At 37.2% G+C, this 19,240-nt stretch overlaps 1 protein-coding gene across 1 annotated transcript; it reads right to left on the bottom strand.

Annotated features, from left to right (window-relative positions):
- Positions 1 to 6,748: 6,748 nt before the first annotated feature.
- On the bottom strand, positions 6,749 to 10,369 carry LOC114610689 (olfactory receptor 10C1-like). Its single transcript, XM_028755296.1, has 2 exons — positions 10,275 to 10,369; positions 6,749 to 7,692 (listed from the first exon to the last, which is right to left on the bottom strand). The coding sequence occupies exon 2, from the start codon at positions 7,685 to 7,687 to the stop codon at positions 6,749 to 6,751; it is 939 nt and encodes a 312-aa protein (XP_028611129.1). The 5' UTR covers positions 7,688 to 7,692; positions 10,275 to 10,369.
- Positions 10,370 to 19,240: the final 8,871 nt, after the last annotated feature.

Genomic DNA, 19,240 nt, shown 5'->3' with positions numbered 1-19,240 from the left:
CACTGTACTCAGTATAAGCTGGGATATATAAAAACATCATGAAGTGACAGGAAAGGGGTGATTTATCAGAGCGGGGTTACTGAAAGGATATTCCTCAGAAAAGGACAGCATTGAATCAACTTATCTAAGCAGAATGAGAATCTATGGTGGATGGAAAAATAAACACTATAGACAAATACTATCTTTCATGGGCTGAAAAATACCTGGAAAGGGCACTGTGAAAACCTACCCAGTGACCTAGGACCTTACCTCAAAAGATACAAGGTGCTACTAAGGAATCATTACAAAAGAGTGTTACAATCAATTGTAAACAGATCATCAACACAGCTGAAATGTAGTTCTTATGTGAAGAACTTCAGAGATAGATGAACAGAGGTGTCTTGTGGGTACCCCTAAAAGGAAAGTAAGATGAATGAGCAGTTAGTGAGGGAACTGGCATTTAAAATTAGGAATGATAAAGTAAGAATAGGTAAAATTTCTGTATTTTCAGACAACTAACCAGATAACACAGATAAGGAATAGGCAGATAACTTTGAGAAGTTCTATCTAAAAATGCTCTGAACATTCTCATTGTTCTCAAGTATAATGTGAACAATATACAAAATTAAGGAAAGAAAAAGAGGGCAAAGGGAGAAAGGAAAACAGGAAGAGGGAAAGAATGAAAGGGGAAGAAGAGAACAGAGATCAAAGTGTTACTTCATCTGGGTAAAAATGGTAGACAGAATCTGTCACTGTGCCTACCACTGATCATACTTTATTTGATAAAGGCAATCTAATTCCAGCCACCATAGTAAAAGGTTGCTATTTCTTTTTATCTTTTTCACCTTAACCCTCAGAATAATGGTTGTTACATTAGGGTATTAAGTAAAAGTTTTTTAATCAAACTAATTAAACCATTAGCATACAAGACACTGTCCCTTTGATTTATTCCACTCATTCTAATCCAAATCCTTCCCAGCACAAAACCCTGTAGACATAAACTTACTGATTTGATACTTTAAAATGTTAAATCCATGCAAAGCAATTTTTGTTTAAGGGTTTTTTTTTAAATCTCTCATATAGAAACTGTACATTCACCTTTCCCAGTTACCAAGATGGATGCCAGAACAGTAATTCATGCTTCGTTCTATTATGATTACCTTTATCCCTCTTGATCAGTGGACTCTGACTTAACTCTTATCCTTTTCCTCCTTCTGGAACACATCCCTTGGGTCTTTCACAATTAAATCAAATGTTAGCTCCTTAATGGGACTCTTTTTTCCTAGAAAAGGGTGTTTATTCCTTCTTCTATACCATCATAACATTCACAATGCCCAATTAGCATAGAATTGCTACCTTTGTAAGACTATCTTCCCTACAATTTAGAGAGATCTTTGAGAGCAAATACACAATACTCTACTAATTAATGCATAGCCTCAATGAATGATGGCAATGAGAAGCCTAGAGTTCAGGTTTCTTGCATGCCCGCTTTCCCATACACCTTTCCATCTGCACACAAACACATCTCTATCCACTCAGGATCCCAAGATAAATATAGTCAAACAATTTTTCCTGATCTTTCTAAAGACCTAATTTTCATTACCTCTAATCTAGACATTATGTCTATGCCTATGTCTATGTTTATGTCTATGTCTATGTGTATATATATGTATATATGTGTATATATATATATATATATATATATATATATTTTTAAGGAATTGTATCTTAGATAATTTTCCTTCTCTCTAAAAATAACCTTATCTATATTCAACTATATGTTCATGTCAAAGAATGTCTAATAAGTACTAGATGCTTTCAGAACTACTCTGGACCCTAAATTCTAATACAAAGAAACCTTAATATTTTCAGAAAAAAACAAATAAGGCTCTCTTTAAGTGAAATCTTTCTAAAAACACCTGCTACTGAGAGCTGCAAGACTTCATAAGATGTTAGCTACCAATCCTACAGAAAGCTGAACCTTAAACCATTTACACTAGCAAGTGCCTTGTCTCCATCATCACACACTCCACAGAGTAGACAGTAGATAATCTCTCAGTTGAAGTGTAAATGGGTAAGGATGGGTCAAGATGATCATTAATCATTAGACCTGATTCTACAAGTTTTGCAAAATGAGATTTTCTAAGAAAGTTATGTAAGTCATATTAAAACAGTGTCTGCTTTCAAATCCATTATTTCACTCCTTTGATCCCTGATCCTTATAAGCCCCAGTTAACAGACCAGCCATGATACTTCCTCTTTTTCAGCTTTGCCAGGCTCCATATGTGCAAGAGATGTAGGCTGGATAGAACAGTACTTTTTCCTCCTTTATGACTCTTATCCCCACAGCCATAGTCTCTGGAGTTAACAAAAAAGTTTTAGGTCACTTGGGGCAGAGAGAAATGAGAAATCCCTAGTTCCTGGGGCAGGTGAGAATAAGGCTCAGGTTGGCCTCCTTGGAGGATGCATGAAAATAGAGTGCTCACTCCTGAGAGGCAGTTTCAGAAAATTTATCCATCTCATTTCCTCCCTCACTTCCCTGTTTTTAGTGACTTCATAACAAAAAAGAAGTGTAATACTGCCTAATATTTCTCTTTCTTTGAAAAGCCTCACTGATAATGGCTACCAGTTTAGAAATAAAGAATAAGTATAGATCCTTAATTTTTTCTAATAAAATATCTGCTTTCTGAGATTTTTTAACAAATAGTTTTCTAAGCACAGGGCATGCATAAGCTAATATAATATTCACAATCATTCTGCAGTATTGTTAGACTTGTTAGATCCATCCTAAGAAAACTAAAGAAAAGCATCCAACACTGTTTCCTGGATCACACACAGCATTTCAAACAAAATGCCATAACAAGGGGACCATATCTGTGACATGCCTCTCACAGTGTTGGCAGTGATTAATAGAATGTAACCGAGGTCACAGAACTACAAAAAGATACCTGTCTCATGATCTGTGTTCTTGACCAGTATTTATTACCTATCTGCCCTTAGGTGGTTATTTATTTGTCTTAATTCTGTATTATATTTAGTATAAGTGTGTTTCATAAGAATTACATGAGACAAAATACCAAAAGAAACTGTATATATTTCAAAAATATTTTTCTACTTTTTGTTTTGTTTTCTCACTTTGTATTAGTTCTTTGAAAATTTTCTACATTATGTTTTGATCATATTCACTAGCTCCACTCCTCCCAGAACCACCCAACTACTCAATTTTACGTCCTTTGAAAAAAATCAAATGCAGTAAATCCTACATGTACTCTTAGATTTGTGGTCCCCCACTAGAGTGTGGCCAACCCATCAAGGGATTGTACCCATTAAGAAAATGGAGTCCCCCACTTCCAGGAGATACCACCTGCCAATAGTTCTTTAGAGGTAAAACTTCATGGCCTCTCTCCCCATGTGGTATAATTTTCTCTGGCTTGAGCATGGGATGGAATTGTGCATGTTGTCACCACTACTGTGAGTTGGTATTTACAACTGTCTTTTGGTGTCTGTAAAATGCTGGATATAAACATTATGTACATATGTGTGTGTGGAGGTGGGAGGAGTCAAACAAACCTTTCTTTAATCCCTAAATACTGTAATGTTTAGAGCTTTTCATGACATAAGGCAGATATTCAATAGTCATTAGTCAAATGTAGATCCAGATTAGAACAGTAGTAAATCTTAGGGTACTGTGGATTTCCGAATATTTCCTATCTCTAATAATTCATTCAATATCTATATTTCAAACTTCATTGTGAAGGTATATTTGCTGTTTATGTGTCTATTGAATTCTGTATTTGTATTGCCTAGTATGCTATCTGGAAAATATACACCCAATATACTTAATAAATATTTTAAAGTATCTTTTTTATATGCATATATTTGGAAAGTTCATTTATACTCAGGGTTTTCATTTGATATCCTCCCTCCACTACAGTTTGTTTTGTAAATTTTGGTCAGTTTTCCAAATTAACTTATTTTGAGGTTTAGACTTTGTCATCTTTCTTCTTGTGCATTTCACTAACTTTATATTAACTTTCGATTTAATAAGTATGTTATTTCTCTTTTCATCTATCTAAATACAAAAGCTGTAGATGTGCCTGTTGATTAAGCACTGACTAATTTAACAGAACCCTAGTTCCTTCCTTCATGGTCACAAATTAAACATTCATTAGGAAAAGTTATCCAATTTTTATTACATTTGAATTCCATTTACAGCTTTGTGTTTCTCTCTAAGTGTATATACCACATGTCCCTAGGACTGGGATTTAAAAGGCAGGAGGAAATAAAATATCAGAAAGCCTGAAAATAATTAAACAGAGTTGAGAAAGGCCTGGCATAAAATATACAGGGATTCAATGTCAGGACTCAGAATCACCAATGGACATAAGTCACAATGGAGGTCAAGACATCAGTATACAAAGCATATTGACTTGTCTTAAGATTACAATTAGTTCTTATAACTGCATTCACAGTTTTTCCAAGTCTATAGCTACACAATAGCATATAATTTGGTAAGGGTCGGGTAATTAATTTTCTTCAAGAGCCAGAGAGTAAATATATTTGACTTGTCAGTTCTTCAGGCTATATCACAAGTATTCAGCTTTGTTTTTGTAACACAAAACTATCCATTTTCAGTACAGGAAAGGATTCCTGTGACTCTGCTCTGGCAGAATTACATATACAGATAGCAGCTATCATTTGGTTCAAGGATTGTAGATGAACTAAGGTTTGCAGCTTGGCAATCCATAAATTCATGCAGATCTCATACACAGGTACACTCACACACACACACATACACACACACAGCCACATACACAAACACCCATATGCATAAACACCCACATGCACAAGAATACATACAATTTTACTTTGAATAACATTTCCCATCTTAATGGTCCTGACAAAACATGTCTGTTTAGAAAGTAACCAGAGCATCCCAAATGCACAGAGAAATGATTTATTCTCACACAAGTTGTCTATTATTTTTGCTTTAGTATAATCTTTAAATGTTTGTTTTAGATATTTTCATTGACACATATTAACAGACAAAACACATATGCATGTCCTTTCTATGAGTGAATTTGGCAGAGATAACTCCATAAAACTGAAGATGGCAGAAACCAAAGGAGAAATGTCACTTAAACCTACTTCTTAAGTCAGAAATAAAAAATAAAATCAAACCACCTCTTTAGAAGGTAATAAACACTAACTGAAAAATGTAAAGCACATCATTTAGATATTACTTTGCCAGAAATGTTCATTCTTTTTTCAGTAAGACTATATAAAATACGATTTTCTAAGACTCAGTCACTAGGCAATTGCAAATGATAGCCAAATTGAGGCAAACATATTAAATTTATCATAAATGATCAATGGTACCTCTGTTTGTCAGTCTTAAATAAAGCACTCAAGTGCTTTTGTTATATAAGGAACAAAAGAAGTCAAAACAGTAATGCTGCTAATCTAATTATTAATTGAATTTAAAGCTTCACAACTGTCATAAACTGTGAAAATGCCAGGCAAATTGAAAGACCTATGGTACTCCACATTCACCATGGATCTAAAGCCATCTCCTGGAAAAGATGGACCCTAGAAGTCTAGCTCTTGAAAACCTGCATTAATCTGTAGTTCTCAGGACCACATAAGCTGTGTAGAGAAGGAAGAGATAGAGGGGAGAGAGTGAAAGGGAGAGGTAGATGGAGGGAGTGAGGGAGGGAAGAAGGGAAGAAGGGAGGGAGGGAGGGAAGAAGGAAGGGAGGGAGAGAGAGAGAGAGAGGGAGAGAGAGGAGAGAGAGAGAGAGAGAGAGAGAGAGAGAGAGAGAGAGAGAGAGAGGAATTTGGGGTAGAGAGATGAGGAGAATAAGTAAGGAGTCGAGGAAGAAGGAAACAAAAAGTACATTGTATGAAATATTCAAATAAAAATTAAAAATACACTAAAAACAGATAAAGCTGGGAAGGAGAAGTGGTGGTGGGAGATAGGGTGGCACTAGAGAGGAAAGAATGGCAAATGGATATCTTTTTTAAAAATTACATTTATGTATGAGATTATTGAAAAGAAAATAAGATAGAATCATAGGCTTCATGAAAACAGGGAGATGAAAGCATCCTTACTTCTGCCTTTACATCTTTGCATGGTTCAAAAGGCCAGTTCTTCACTAAGGGGCTGCACCTACAATGTTTCCTGGTTGCCTGGCTTCAGAGTGCAATGATTTTATAATTGTTTAAACTGCCATTTGCCAAAGAGCATTTGTTTCCCATCTCATTCTCTTTCATATTAGAGGAAAACACTCTGTCTTCCAACATATTGTGTCACAATATTGCTCAAGAATATTGGACTCCCTGTACCTTTGTGTTATGTTTTCATAGCTCACTGGTCTCCAACACAACATTTGCCCAGTGTTCTCTTCCCACATCTTTAACTAATTTCAATATCTTCTGGGTCTTTCTCCAAAATTCCAATCTTTAATGAAAATCCATAGCCAGCCTAGATTCTAGAAATTAACACATTTCATTTTCTTGCTGAGTTCTGTCTGAAAAAAATGACCTTCAGTTTTTTCTTCCTCTTCAAATCTGTGTCCTCACCCACTCCCACATTGGATCATTCAGGGGCAATATTTCTCCTACAACATTTTTGATTTGTCCTAATTAAAGACTGCTTGAGTTGAAAATTTTACATATTATTGAAACAATTAGTTAATGATTTACATCAGTATCCAGCTAAATCCTCCAACTTATAAATGGTGAATTATAGACCTATAGGATTTCAATGTCAATTCAGCATACCCTTGATCCTCTGTGTGACCCTCTTAAAAGCCTCTTTCACTTCCTTATTTCGAAGAGTATAAATAATAGGGTTGAAGAAAGGTGTGAACAAAGTATATACCAAGGCAATAAGCTTATCTCTGCCCTCAGCTCGGATCTCTGGTGGCCCTACATAGACAATGAAGGCAGAGCCAAAGAACAGTGTTACTACAATTATATGGGAGGAACATGTGGAAAAGGCTTTGGCACGGCTAGCAGCTGAAGGCAGCCTCAGCACAGCTTTCACAATACCTCCATAGAGACCCAAGATGAAAACAAGATTGCATGTATTGATCATGCCAATAACTGCAATATAGACCTGAGCATGCCAGCTAGTATCCACACATGCCAACTGCATTACAGGTTCCAGGTCACAAAAGTAATGGGCTACCTCTTTTAAACAATAGGGTAAAGTGGCAGTGAGACCTTCAGGAACCAGGGCAGCCGAAAAGCCAGCCACCCATGCAATCACAACTAGCTGTATCTTTACCTGTTTGCTCATGAGTGCATGGTAGTGCAGTGGGCGACAGATAGCAAGGTAGCGGTCCAGTGCCATGACACCTAACAGGTAGCACTCAGTCATGCCCAAGGAGTGGAAGACATACAGCTGGATGAAACATGCGGCTGATGGGATGGGTGAAGGTCCATGGAGCAGGGTATGCAGTAAGGTGGGCACTGTGGTGCTGACATACCAGAGTTCCAGGAAGGAGAGGACACTGATAAAGAAGTACATGGGAGTGGACAGCCCTGAATCTGCCTGAACCAAAATAATGATGAACAAGTTCCCTGCCAGTGTGAGGAGATAGATGCACAGGGTCCCAAAAATTGCAAGATGTTGCCTGGTGCCAGAGGTAGTGAAACCAGCAAGGATGAAAGTCTGGGTCCAGGTATAGTTGACATGATCCATGATTCCTGGGAATGAGAAAAAAAGGCAGTAATAAGCAGCTTTAGATTCTTACCTCTGGCAAATGTTTTCCAGAACCCAAAATATAGAACATACATCAAAAAATGATTAATTGTCAACCCCTTCCATTCCTTCTATTTGATGAAAGAGGAATTGAATATTAGAAGAGAGAAGTGATTTGCTCAATATCTTGGCATTAGTTGGTAACAGTGCCGACATAGAGTTCTGTTTCTTAATTCACAGACCAATATTTGTAGAGTGTATGAGCAGAGTCAGGCCTAGGATTTTTTCCTTTCTGCTTTGCCAAAACAAACCAACCAACCAACAAACCAAAAAAAAAAAAAAAAAAAAAAAGTTAGGAAATTTCTCTTTCTCATTCTCCCACCATTCCCAGTTAATTACTCCCACTATTTTTTGAAATAATGACCTTTATTATATACTGGATTCATCAACCAGGATATGGTAAGAAAAGGAGACTTACTTTCTTCAACAACTAAGTCTTACTGGGGGGTCTCAAGGAACCCATCAAGGTTCTCATCAGAGTTTGAAAGAGAAAAAGATGGACAAGAAACAAGGCTATCTTGGGAGCATATGTCAAAGCTGAAGACTTTGGGACAATATGGATAATCCATGGCCTAAGAGGATGTGTTTTCTGGAATTATTCTGATCAGAGACACACTTCAGAATACTGCAGTGGGTAGGGAAAAGGGAGAAGTACAATGCAAAGCCTCTATGAGGTGTGTCAAGAGATGTCAAAGTATTACAAGTAACGCCTTCTTTCAGGAATTTTATTTCTACATTTGTCTTTACCACCAACTCAAAGTGAATCTTGGTCAAAATCACTACTACCTTGCAGTTCTATAACTGAAAAAGTTTGTATTAGAGGTTCCTGAAGCTTCTGACATGGTAATAGCATGTGATTCTTTAGTTATTAGTTGGTGTGTACCAGGTCTCTAATAGAGAGTCTATATTAATATCTGTAGAATGTCATGCCCATACTTAAATGGAAATTATTCAGGAAAGATCAAAGTCACCCCCTGCTGCTCTTTTTCAGCCACTCTTACCTCTCCAGTTCCACCTCCAACCATTACCTCATTGCTTTGGTTACAACAGAACTAGTCTCATTCTTCTTGATATCATTTTTATCCCAAGATACTCTCTTATTTATAGTTCATGCTCCTGGAAACAAAGCTCCCCCACAAAATCCTTAATAAATGTTCCCTGGGGTTACTATGACTAACTCTCAGTATGGATCCCTTTGGGCAAAAAGTGAGGCCCAGAGAAGTGAGTCAGATGAGGTGTGTCTCTCCAATGACTTAGCTCTGCAATCTACGCTTTGGAGTTCTGCAATCCAATCCAGGGATATTGCCTGTTTTGCAATGACCATATATCATGACATTAAAGAAATGATCCAATACTCATCTCTTCATTCGCACATTAAGAATAATAATTGGGGAAAGAGGAATTGGATTGCCCCCTTTAAAATTCAACTTGCCAAGATATTTGTCATCATTCAGCACTATTTGCCTTACCACTTAACAACCTAATTCACATAATAGCTATTTTTTTTCATGCTGAACATCTCTACATTCTTTCTCCATACCATCACTTCATGCTGAAGTGGCCATGATGGGTTCCCTGGTCCAACAGCTGCTTACTAGTTATTTATGATGATATGATAGACTTTATTTTACTTTTAAAATTATTGATTTATGTGTGTTGTGCATTTATGTATCTATTTGTGTGCACTCAAAGCCCAGAGGAGGGCATCGATCATCTGGAGCTGGAGTTACAGGCAGTACGAGCAGCCAGAGATGGGTGCTGAGAGTTTAAGTCAGGTCCTCTGTAAGAGCATCAAGCATACTTAACTGCAGAGCAATCTCTCTAGTGCCGCTAAAATACTTAAAGGCAGTATTCTAAATCCCCATCAATAGGACAGTCACCAGTACTCAATCCACGGCACCACCATTTTGACTCTGGACATCTTAACACAACAAATTTAGTTTTTCACAAAGTATTTGTACACTTGTTTTCTTCAAAACTCATGGTATCATTATCTGAACATTTTTATCTTAGCTGAGTACTATCTCAGAGTTTCATTTGGACAGATTTGAAGTCCAGATAAATAACAGGATAACTGCATTTACCCATTGAGTGTGAAGCATTAAACTTGTCCATTGATCTAAAAGTACTATCTGCTTAATGTCAACGAAAAAGACAAGGGCAAATATGGTAGTTAAGAGAAACTAATAATGTATTGTCTTAATAAAATAGTCTCATAAAGTGGAAATAAAATACTCGGTCCCTGACATTAAGCTACCTATTAAAAGCTTAGCACTGGGCACCAAAATATAATAAATAGATTGTTTAGAATTACTACGCAGCTTCAGGATGGGCAGGAACTATAGCTTACTTCCTATGAAATACTTGACCATCTACTTGAATAAATAATTGCAACCATCCTCCAATACAATGTTATATCTTCTCCAGTCCCAAACAAGAAACCACTCTTTAAGGATTTACCTAAACTCTTAAATTAATAATGGGAGGTCTTCAGAGTAGCAAGGTTAATGCTCTAAATTTATCTTACCTCCACATCACGTTTGTCCTTCTGCATTCCTTAGGTCAGCCAACTCTAAGAAGAATTGTCACCCAATTTCTACATTTAATGAGATCTCTCCATTAACTGAATGGAAACAAAACTACAAAACACGTAGAGCCTTCAGCATTCCTTACATAGGCAAAGATATATATATATATCATAGCCTATGTCTCTTGGGTTGTTACTAATCAGACACAAATACCTGAGCATAGAAATAGTAGATACTATCTAGTATCACGCAGAAGAGGAATGTATACCATCGAGTTGTAGTCTAGAGCAAAGGGTGGCTTTTAAAATAATCTACTTTTTTAAAGTAAGACAGTACACAAAATGTACAAAATTTTCCTCGATTGTTACTAAACTATTTTTTAAAAAGTCAAATAACTGTAAGGAATGAGAAATGAATAAGTGAATACTTTATAATGTTAGGAACATTATGGAAGAGTAAAAGGAAAGATTGTAAGGACTAGAAATTGTAGAAGAGCACAACAAGCTAATTGTTTTCTGGATATAGCAGGGCAGATATCCATATGAACTAGCATCAGTTATGACAGCATCCGTAAGACTTGTGTAATATCGAGCCAGACCAAATCTCAGCATGGAGAGGAGAGGTAGACATGAAGTCCTTCTCTAAACTGAGGAGCTATTGATAACTGATAGGTTTAGGGAGAGGGAGAGTTCAGTTTTCTTTAAGGGTACGGGCCTTCATAGGTAAGGATATGAGGGCACCACAAGTAGGACTTGATGGGTTTAAATTTAAAGTATATATATATATATATATATATATATATATATATATATATATATAAAGATTAGGATAAAGAGGACACAGAGTTAGGTCGGTAGGAAGTGGAATGTATCTGGAAGGACATGGGGTAAGGGTTGAAAGAAATCAAACTACTTAGTAGGAAACTTTGAATTAGCTAAGAATTCAAAGAGTAAAGTATAATGAGTTCCTGAATTATAGGCTTCTATTCATCTAAACATTTTATCATGCTATTTTAAAAATAACACATTATTTTAAAATCATGCCCTAAAATTTACAAAAATGATATCTTGTACAGCTAAAATGTAACTGATACATTGGAAAATGACATATTGTGGGCAAAAGTCACTATACAAAATAACTGAGCAAATTTTCATTAGATGTCCATAGTGCTGTCTGTTCTAATAATTACTCAGATCCCATCTTTGGACAAACAGCAAAGGATTAGCAAGAATATTTAGCTACATATACCACATTAGACATTTATATAATGTGACTTCATTTGTAGACATAGACAGTCACTTCCTGCCAGAGACAGCCTGAGAGACGTCAATTCCCTGATATACTATGTGTCCATTCAAAGGGCATGGAGAGGAGATGAACATCCAGGAACATTATACACAAAGTATATGAATGCGGTTTGTGTACTTTGAAAAGCACTGTGTAAGAATAATCTCAACTGTATGTTATAAAGGGAAAGATCCAAAGAGGTTGGGGGATGACGCAGCTGTACAATGAAAACAAAAGGTAGTTTGGAGTTATGAATGGATTTTTGAAAGGCATTTTCCCCTATGGAGTTATGGGATAATAATATAACGTGTGCCACATTCATTAAATTATTAAAGATCTGTTCATTTATGCATTTATTCATTCATTCTTCAAATATAAATGAATGAAAACCAGTGATGTTGTATTAACTGTTCCCTCAGCTGTGCTCTACCTGTTACTTCATATTAGATATGTAAGCACCCCGACCCTACCATAGAGCATGAACCCCATAGAAATGGAGACCCACAAAGTTAATCCACCAAAGTGATGCAAGCCACTACCAAGACAAACAACTCCTAGAAGTTCTTTAATGCTGACAATGCAGAGAACACTTTCTTTTAAATCACAATCAGTATCTATATGAAGTTGGATGCATAAGGAGAAAATGGATTAAAGCCCCCCAAAATAGCCAGGATAATGATCATGTATGAATCCTTCAGTCATATAAGGAGGATTTTGGACACTTAGTTGAGAAAGAGATGCTTCATTAGAATGCCTTAATTATGCTGCATAACACCCCGCAGTGTGAGATATGTGTAAAGCTATACATTCTCCAATAAACAAATCCCTATTACAGAAATGAGTGTGGGAAATGTTGAGTAATAATCACTATGTACATAGTACTTATGATCCTATTAATGTACTAAATACCACTGTGCAGTAAGGTCTACTTGTTTACTGAACATTCATTAATCATTGCAGTTTTTATTGGATATTTTATTTACATTTCAGATGTGATCACCTTTCTCCATTCCCCCACCCACCCAAGAACCCCCTATCCAATCCCCACTCCTTCTGCTTCTATGAGGATGTGCCTCCACCCACCTTCACACTCCCACCTCCCCACCCATGAATTCCCCCACACTGGGGCATCCAGCCTTCACTGGACCAAGGACTTTTTCTCACACCTATGCCCAACAATGCAATACACAATACATATATACCTGGAGCCATGGGTCCCTCCCTATGTGCTCCCAGGCTGGTGGTTTAGACCCTGGGAGCTCTGGTTTGTTGGTATTGTTGCGCTCCACATGGGGCCTCAAACCCTTTCAGCTCCCTCAGTCTTCTCTCTAACTCCTCCTTTGGGCACCCCATGATCAGTTCAATGGTTAGCTGTGAGCATCTACTTCTGTATATTTCAGACTCTGGTAGATCTCTAAGGAGACAGCTAGATCAGGCTCCTGTCAGCATGCACTTCCTGGCATCCACATCAGTGTCTACCTTTGGTGACTGCACAAGGGATGGATACCCAGGTGGAGCAGCCTCCAGACAGCCACTCCTTCGGGTTCTATCCCACATTTTGGCTCCATAATTGCTCCCATGAGTATTTTGTTACTCCTTCTAAGAAGAACTGAAGCACCCACACTTGGTCTTCCTTCTTCATGAGCTTCATGTGGCCTCTGAGTTGCATCTTGGGTATTGTGAGCTTTTAGGCTAATATCTAATTATCAGTGAGTGAATACCATGTGTGTTCTTTTGTGATTAGGTTACCTCACTCAGGATGATATTTTTCTAGCTTCATCCATTTGCCTAAGAATTTCTCAGATTCATTTTTTTAATAGCTGAGTAATATTCCATTGTGTAAATGTACCACATATTCTGTATCCATTCCTCTGTTGAAGGATATCTGGGTTCTTTCCAGTTTCTGGCAATTATAAATAAGGCTGCTATGAAAATAGTGGAGCATGTGTCCTTGTTATACGTTGGAGCATCTTCTGGGTATATGCCCAGGAGTAGTACAGCTGCGTCCTCAGGTAATGTTATGTCCAATTGTCTGAGTAACCCCCAGACTGATTTCCAGAGTGGTTGTATCAGCGTGCAGTCCCACCAACAATAGAGGAGTGTTCCTCTTTCTCCACACACTCACCAGCATCTGCTATCACCTGAGTTTTTGATCTTAGCCATTCTGACTGGTGTGAGGTGGAATCTCAGGGTGGTTTTGATTTGCGTTTCCCTGATGACTAAGGATATTGAACATTTTTTTTGGTGCTTCTCCACCAATCGAGTTACCTCAGTTGATAATTCTATATTTAGCTCTGTACCCCATTTTAATAGGTAATAGGTTTATTTAATTGTCTGAAGTCTAATTTCTTGAGTTCTTTGTATATATTGGATATTAGACCTCTAGCAGCTGTAAGACTGGTAAAGATCTTTTCCCAATTTGTTGGTTGCCATTCTGTCCCATTGACAGTGTCCTTTGCCTTATAGAAGCTTTGCAATTTTATGAGGTCCCAAATGTCATTTCTTGATCTTAGAGCATAAGCCATTGGTGTTCTGTTCAGAAATGTTTCCCCTGTGCCTAAGTATTCAAGGGTCTTCCCCATCTTCTCTTCTATTAGTTTCAGTGTATCTGGTTTTATGTGGAGGTCCTTTATCCACTTAGACTTGAGCTTTGTACAAGGAAATAAGAATGGATCAATTTGTATTCTACATGCTGACCTCCAGTCGAACCAGCACCATTTGTTGAAAATGCTGTCCTTTTTCCACTGGACAGTTTTAGCTCCTTTGTCAAAGATCAAGTGACCATAGGTGTGTGGATTCTTTTCTGGGTCTTAAATTCTATTCCATTGATCTTCCTGCCAGTCTCTGTACCAATACCATGCAGTTTTTGTCACTATTGCTCTGTAGTACAGTTTGAGTTTATGGATGGTGATTCACCCAGAAGTTCTTTTATTGTTGACAACAGTTCTCACTATCCTGGGTTTTTTGTTATTCCACATGAATTTGCAAATTGCTCTTACTAACTCGATGAAGAATTGAGTTGCAATTTTAATGGGGATTGCACTGAATCTGTAGATTGTTTTGTCAAGAGAGCCATTTTTATTATATTAATCCTGCCAATCCATGAGCATGGGAGATCTTTCCATCTTCTGAGATCTTCTTCGATTTCTTTCTTCAAAGACTTTAAGTTCTTGTCATACAGATCTTTCCCTTGCTTGATTAGATTCACACCAAGGTATTTTATATTATTTGTGACTATTCGGAAGGGTGTCATTTCCCTAATTTTTTTCAGCCTGTTTATCCTTTGTGTAGAGGAAGGCTATTGATTATTTTGAGTTGATTTTATATCCAGTCACATTGCTGAAGTTGTTTATCAGGTTTAGGAGTTCTCTGGTGGAAGTTTAGGGGTCACTTAAGTATACTATCATATGATCTGCAAATAATGATATTTTGACTTTTTCCTTTCCTATTTGTATACCTTTGACTTCCTTTTGTTGTCTAATTGCTCTGGCTAGGACATCCAGTACTATATTGAATAGGTAGAGAGAGTGTGGGCAGCCTTGTCTAGTATCTGATTTTAGTGGGATTTTTTCAAGTTTCTCTCCATTTAGTTTGATGTTGGCTACTGGCTTGTAGTATATTGCTTTTACTATGTTTAGGTATGGGCCTTGAATTCTTGATCTTTCCAAGACTTTTATCATGAAGGGATGTTGAATTTTGTCAACTGCCTTCACAACATCTAGTGAGATGTTTATGTGGTTTTTTTCTTTGATTTTGTTTATATAGTGGGTTACATTGATGGCTTTCTGAATATTGAACCTTCACTGCATTCCTGGGATAAAGCCTACTTGATCATGTTGGATGATTGTTTTCATGTGTTTTTGGATTCAGTTTGTAAGGATTTTATTGAATTTTTTGTATCAATATTCATAAGGGAGACTGGTCTGAAGTTTTCTTTCTTTGTTCTGTTTTTCTGTGGTTTAGGTATGAGTGTAATTGTGGCTTCATAGAACGAATTGGGTAGTGTTACTTCTGTTTCTATTTTGTGGAATAGTTTGAAGAGAATTGGTATTAAGTCTTCTAGGAACATCTCATAGAGTTCTGCACTAAAACCATGTGGTCCTGGGCTTTTTTTGTTGGGGAGACTGTTAATGACTGTTGCTATTTCTTTAGGGGTTATAGGACTGTTTAGACAATTTATCTGCTCCTGATTTAACTTTGGTACCTGATATCTGTCTAGAAAATTGTCCATTTCATCCAGATTTTGCAGTTTTTGTTGAGTATAGGCTTTCGTAGTAGGATCTGATGATTTTTTTAATTTCCTCAGTTTCTGTTGTTATGTCTCCCTTTTCATTTCTGATTTTATTAATTTGGATGCTGTCTCTGTGCCCTCTAGTTAGTCTAGCTAAGGGTTTATCTATCTTGTTGATTTTTCTCAAAGAACCAGCTCCTGATTCTGTTGATATTTTGTATAGTTCTTTTTATTTTTTTCTCTACTTGTTTTATTTCAGTCCTGAGTTTGATTATTTCCTGTAGTCTACTTCTCTTGGCTGTGTTTCTTTTTGTTCTAGAGCTTTCAGGAGTGCTGTCAAGTTGTTATTGTATGCTCTCTCTAGTTTCTTTTCATAGACACTTAAAGCTATGAGGTTTTATCTTACCAATGCTTTCATGGAGTCTCACAAGTTTTGGTATTATGTGTCTTCAATTTCATTAAATTCTAAAAAGTTTTTAACTTCTTTTTTTGTCTCTTCCTTGACCAAGTCATCATTGAGTAAAGCATTGTTCAGTTTCCACGTGTATGGAGCTTTCCATTGTTTTTGTCATTATTAAAGACCAGCCTTAGTCCGTGGTGATCTGATAGGATGCAAAGGATTATTTCAATTTTTTGAATCTGCTGAGGCCTGTTTTGTGACCATTTATATGGTCTATTTTGGAGAAGGCACCATGAGGTGCTGAGAAAAAGATATATTCTTTTGTTTTAGGATGAAATGTTCTATAGATATCTGTTAAATCCATTTTGTTCATAACTTCTGTTAGTTTCATTGTGTCTCTGTTTACTTTCTGTTTCCATGATCTGTCGATTGCTGAGAAAGGGGTGTTGAATTCCCTCACTATGATTGTGTGAGGTGCAATGTGTGCTTTGAGCTTTAGTAAAGTTTCTTTTTTGTTTGTTTGTTTGTCTTTCTTTCTTTCTTCCTTTTTTTGATTTTTTTATTGGATGTTTTATTTACATTTCATATGTTGTCCCCTTACCCCATCCCCCACCCACCCAGGAACCCCTCGTCCTTCTTCTCTGTGGATGTAACCCCTACCTACCCCTCAACTCCCACCTCCCCACCCTCAAATTCCCTCCCCCTGGGGCGTCCAGCCTTCATGAGGTCAAGGATCTCTTCTTCCACCTATGCCCAGCAGGGCCCTCCGCTCTTACATATTCAGCTGAAGCCCTGGATCCCTCGCTAAGTGCTCCCAGGCTGGTGGTAAAGTTTGTTTTATGTATGTGGGTGCCCTGGCATTTGGAGCATAGCCTCTATCCCCGCCTTCGCAAGATTAGATTCGCCACAGCCTGTCTATATTTAGAGAAGGGAGGAGATGTCAGGGGCATCCCTGCTTATTACACTGAAGGCCTAAAATCAGGCCTGTCATACATGTATACTAACACCAAGTCTTGGGTCTCTGTGGATAAACACTGAAACAGATGGCTATAAGCTATTGTAAACAGGAAGTTTTTGTGACAATTTACCAGGCTGAGTAGTCATAGACCTTGTAAATAGGTAGCCTTGGCAGATAAAACCAACTTAGATAAGGACGAGTGAATCATAGGCAGAGTCATAGTGACCTATCCCCTGAACCCTCACCCAGCCTATACCTTGTTCTGAAAGATATCTGTATTCCCCCGAACACCCACGCTCCAGTGTCATCCCCTTCCCCATGTCCTGCTTTTTTGTGTTTATAATCCTTGTGTGAATGAGTATAAATTACAATGTGAAAAAAATAAATAAATTATATATATATATATATATATATATATATATATATATATGAATGAAATATGAAGTGTACTTCCTTATTTTGTTGATTACTTTTGGTTGAAAGTCAATTTTATTTTATATTAGAATAGCAACTCCAGCTTGTTTCTTGGGACCATTTGCTTGAAAAATTGTTTTCCATCCTTTTACTCTGAGGTAGTGTTTGTCTTTGTCACTGAGGTGAGTTACCTGTATGCAGCAAAATTCTGGGTCCTGTTTTTGTATGCAGTCTGAGAGTCTGCATCTTTATATTTGGGAATTGAATCCATTGATGTTAAGAGATATTAAGGAAAAAATGATTGTTGCTTCCTATTATTTTTGTTATTAGAGGTGGAATTATGTTTGTGTAGCTATCTTCTTTTGGGGTTGTTGAAAGATTACTTTATTGCTTTTTCTAGGTTGTAGTTTCCCTCCTTGTGTTGGAGTTTTCCATCAATTATCCTTTGAAGTGCTGGATTGGTGAGAAGATATTGTGTAAATTTGGTTTTCTCATGGAATATCTTGGTTTCTTCATCTATTATGATTGAGAGTTTTGCTGGGTATAGTAGTCTTGGCTGGCATTTGTGTTCTCTTAGGCTCTGTATGATGTCAGTCCAGGATCGTGGCTTTTGTAATCTCTGGTGAAAATCTGGTGTAATTCTTATAGGTCTGCCATTATATGTTACTTTACCTTTTTCCCTTACTGCTTTTAGTATTTTTTCTTTGTTTTGTTCATTTGATGTTTTGATTATTATATGACGGGAGGAATTTCTTTTCTGGTCTAGTCTATTTGGAGTTCTGTAGGCTTCTTGTATGTTCATCAACATCTCTTTCTTTAGGTTAGGAAAGTTTTTCTCTGTAATTTTGTTGAAGATATTTGCTGGCCCTCGAAGTTGGGATTCTTCACTCCCATCTATACCTATTATCATTAAGTTTGGTCTTCTCATTGTGTCCTGGATTTCCTGGATGTTTTTAATTAGGAGATTTTCACATTTTGCATTTTCTTTGACAGTTGTGTCAATGTTTTCCATGGTATCTTCTACACATGAGATTCTTCCTTCTATCTCTTGTATTCTGTTGGTGATGCTTACCTCTATGACTTCTGATCTCTTTCCTAGGTTTTCTATCTGTAGGGTAGTCTCCCTTTGAGATTTCTTTATTGTTTCTACTTCCATTTTTAGATCTTGGATGGTTTTATTTATTCCTTCACATTTTAGTTACGTTTTCTTGCAGTTCTCTAAGGGAATTTTGTGTTTCCTCTTTAAGGATTCTACCTGTTTACCTGTGCTTTCCTGTACTTCTTTAAGGGAGTTACTTATGTCCTTTTAAAAGTCCTCTATCATCATCATGAGAAGTGATTTTAATTCTGAATCCTGCTTTTCCGGTATGATGGGGTGTCCAGGGCTTGCTATAGTGGGAGAACTGGGTTCTGATAATGCCAAGTAACTTTGGTTTCTATTGTTTATGGTCTTGCACTTGCCTTTTGCCATCTAGTTAACTCTAGTGCTACCTGCACCAACTGTCTCTGACTAGAGCCTGTCTTTCCAGTTATCTCGCTTGTTCCAGAACTCCTCAGAGTCCAGATGCCTCTGTGATCCTGTGTTCCTGAGCTCCTCTGTGGAAGAACTGCTGGGACTCAGGCCACCTCTGGGATCCTGAAATTCTGCTGCTCTTAGTGCAGTGGTTCCTCTAGG

This window comes from Grammomys surdaster, unplaced genomic scaffold (assembly GCF_004785775.1).
Source record: "Grammomys surdaster isolate TR1022 unplaced genomic scaffold, NIH_TR_1.0 126051, whole genome shotgun sequence".
Lineage (NCBI taxonomy): Eukaryota > Metazoa > Chordata > Mammalia > Rodentia > Muridae > Grammomys > Grammomys surdaster.
This window is presented reverse-complemented; position numbering and strand designations above follow the sequence as displayed.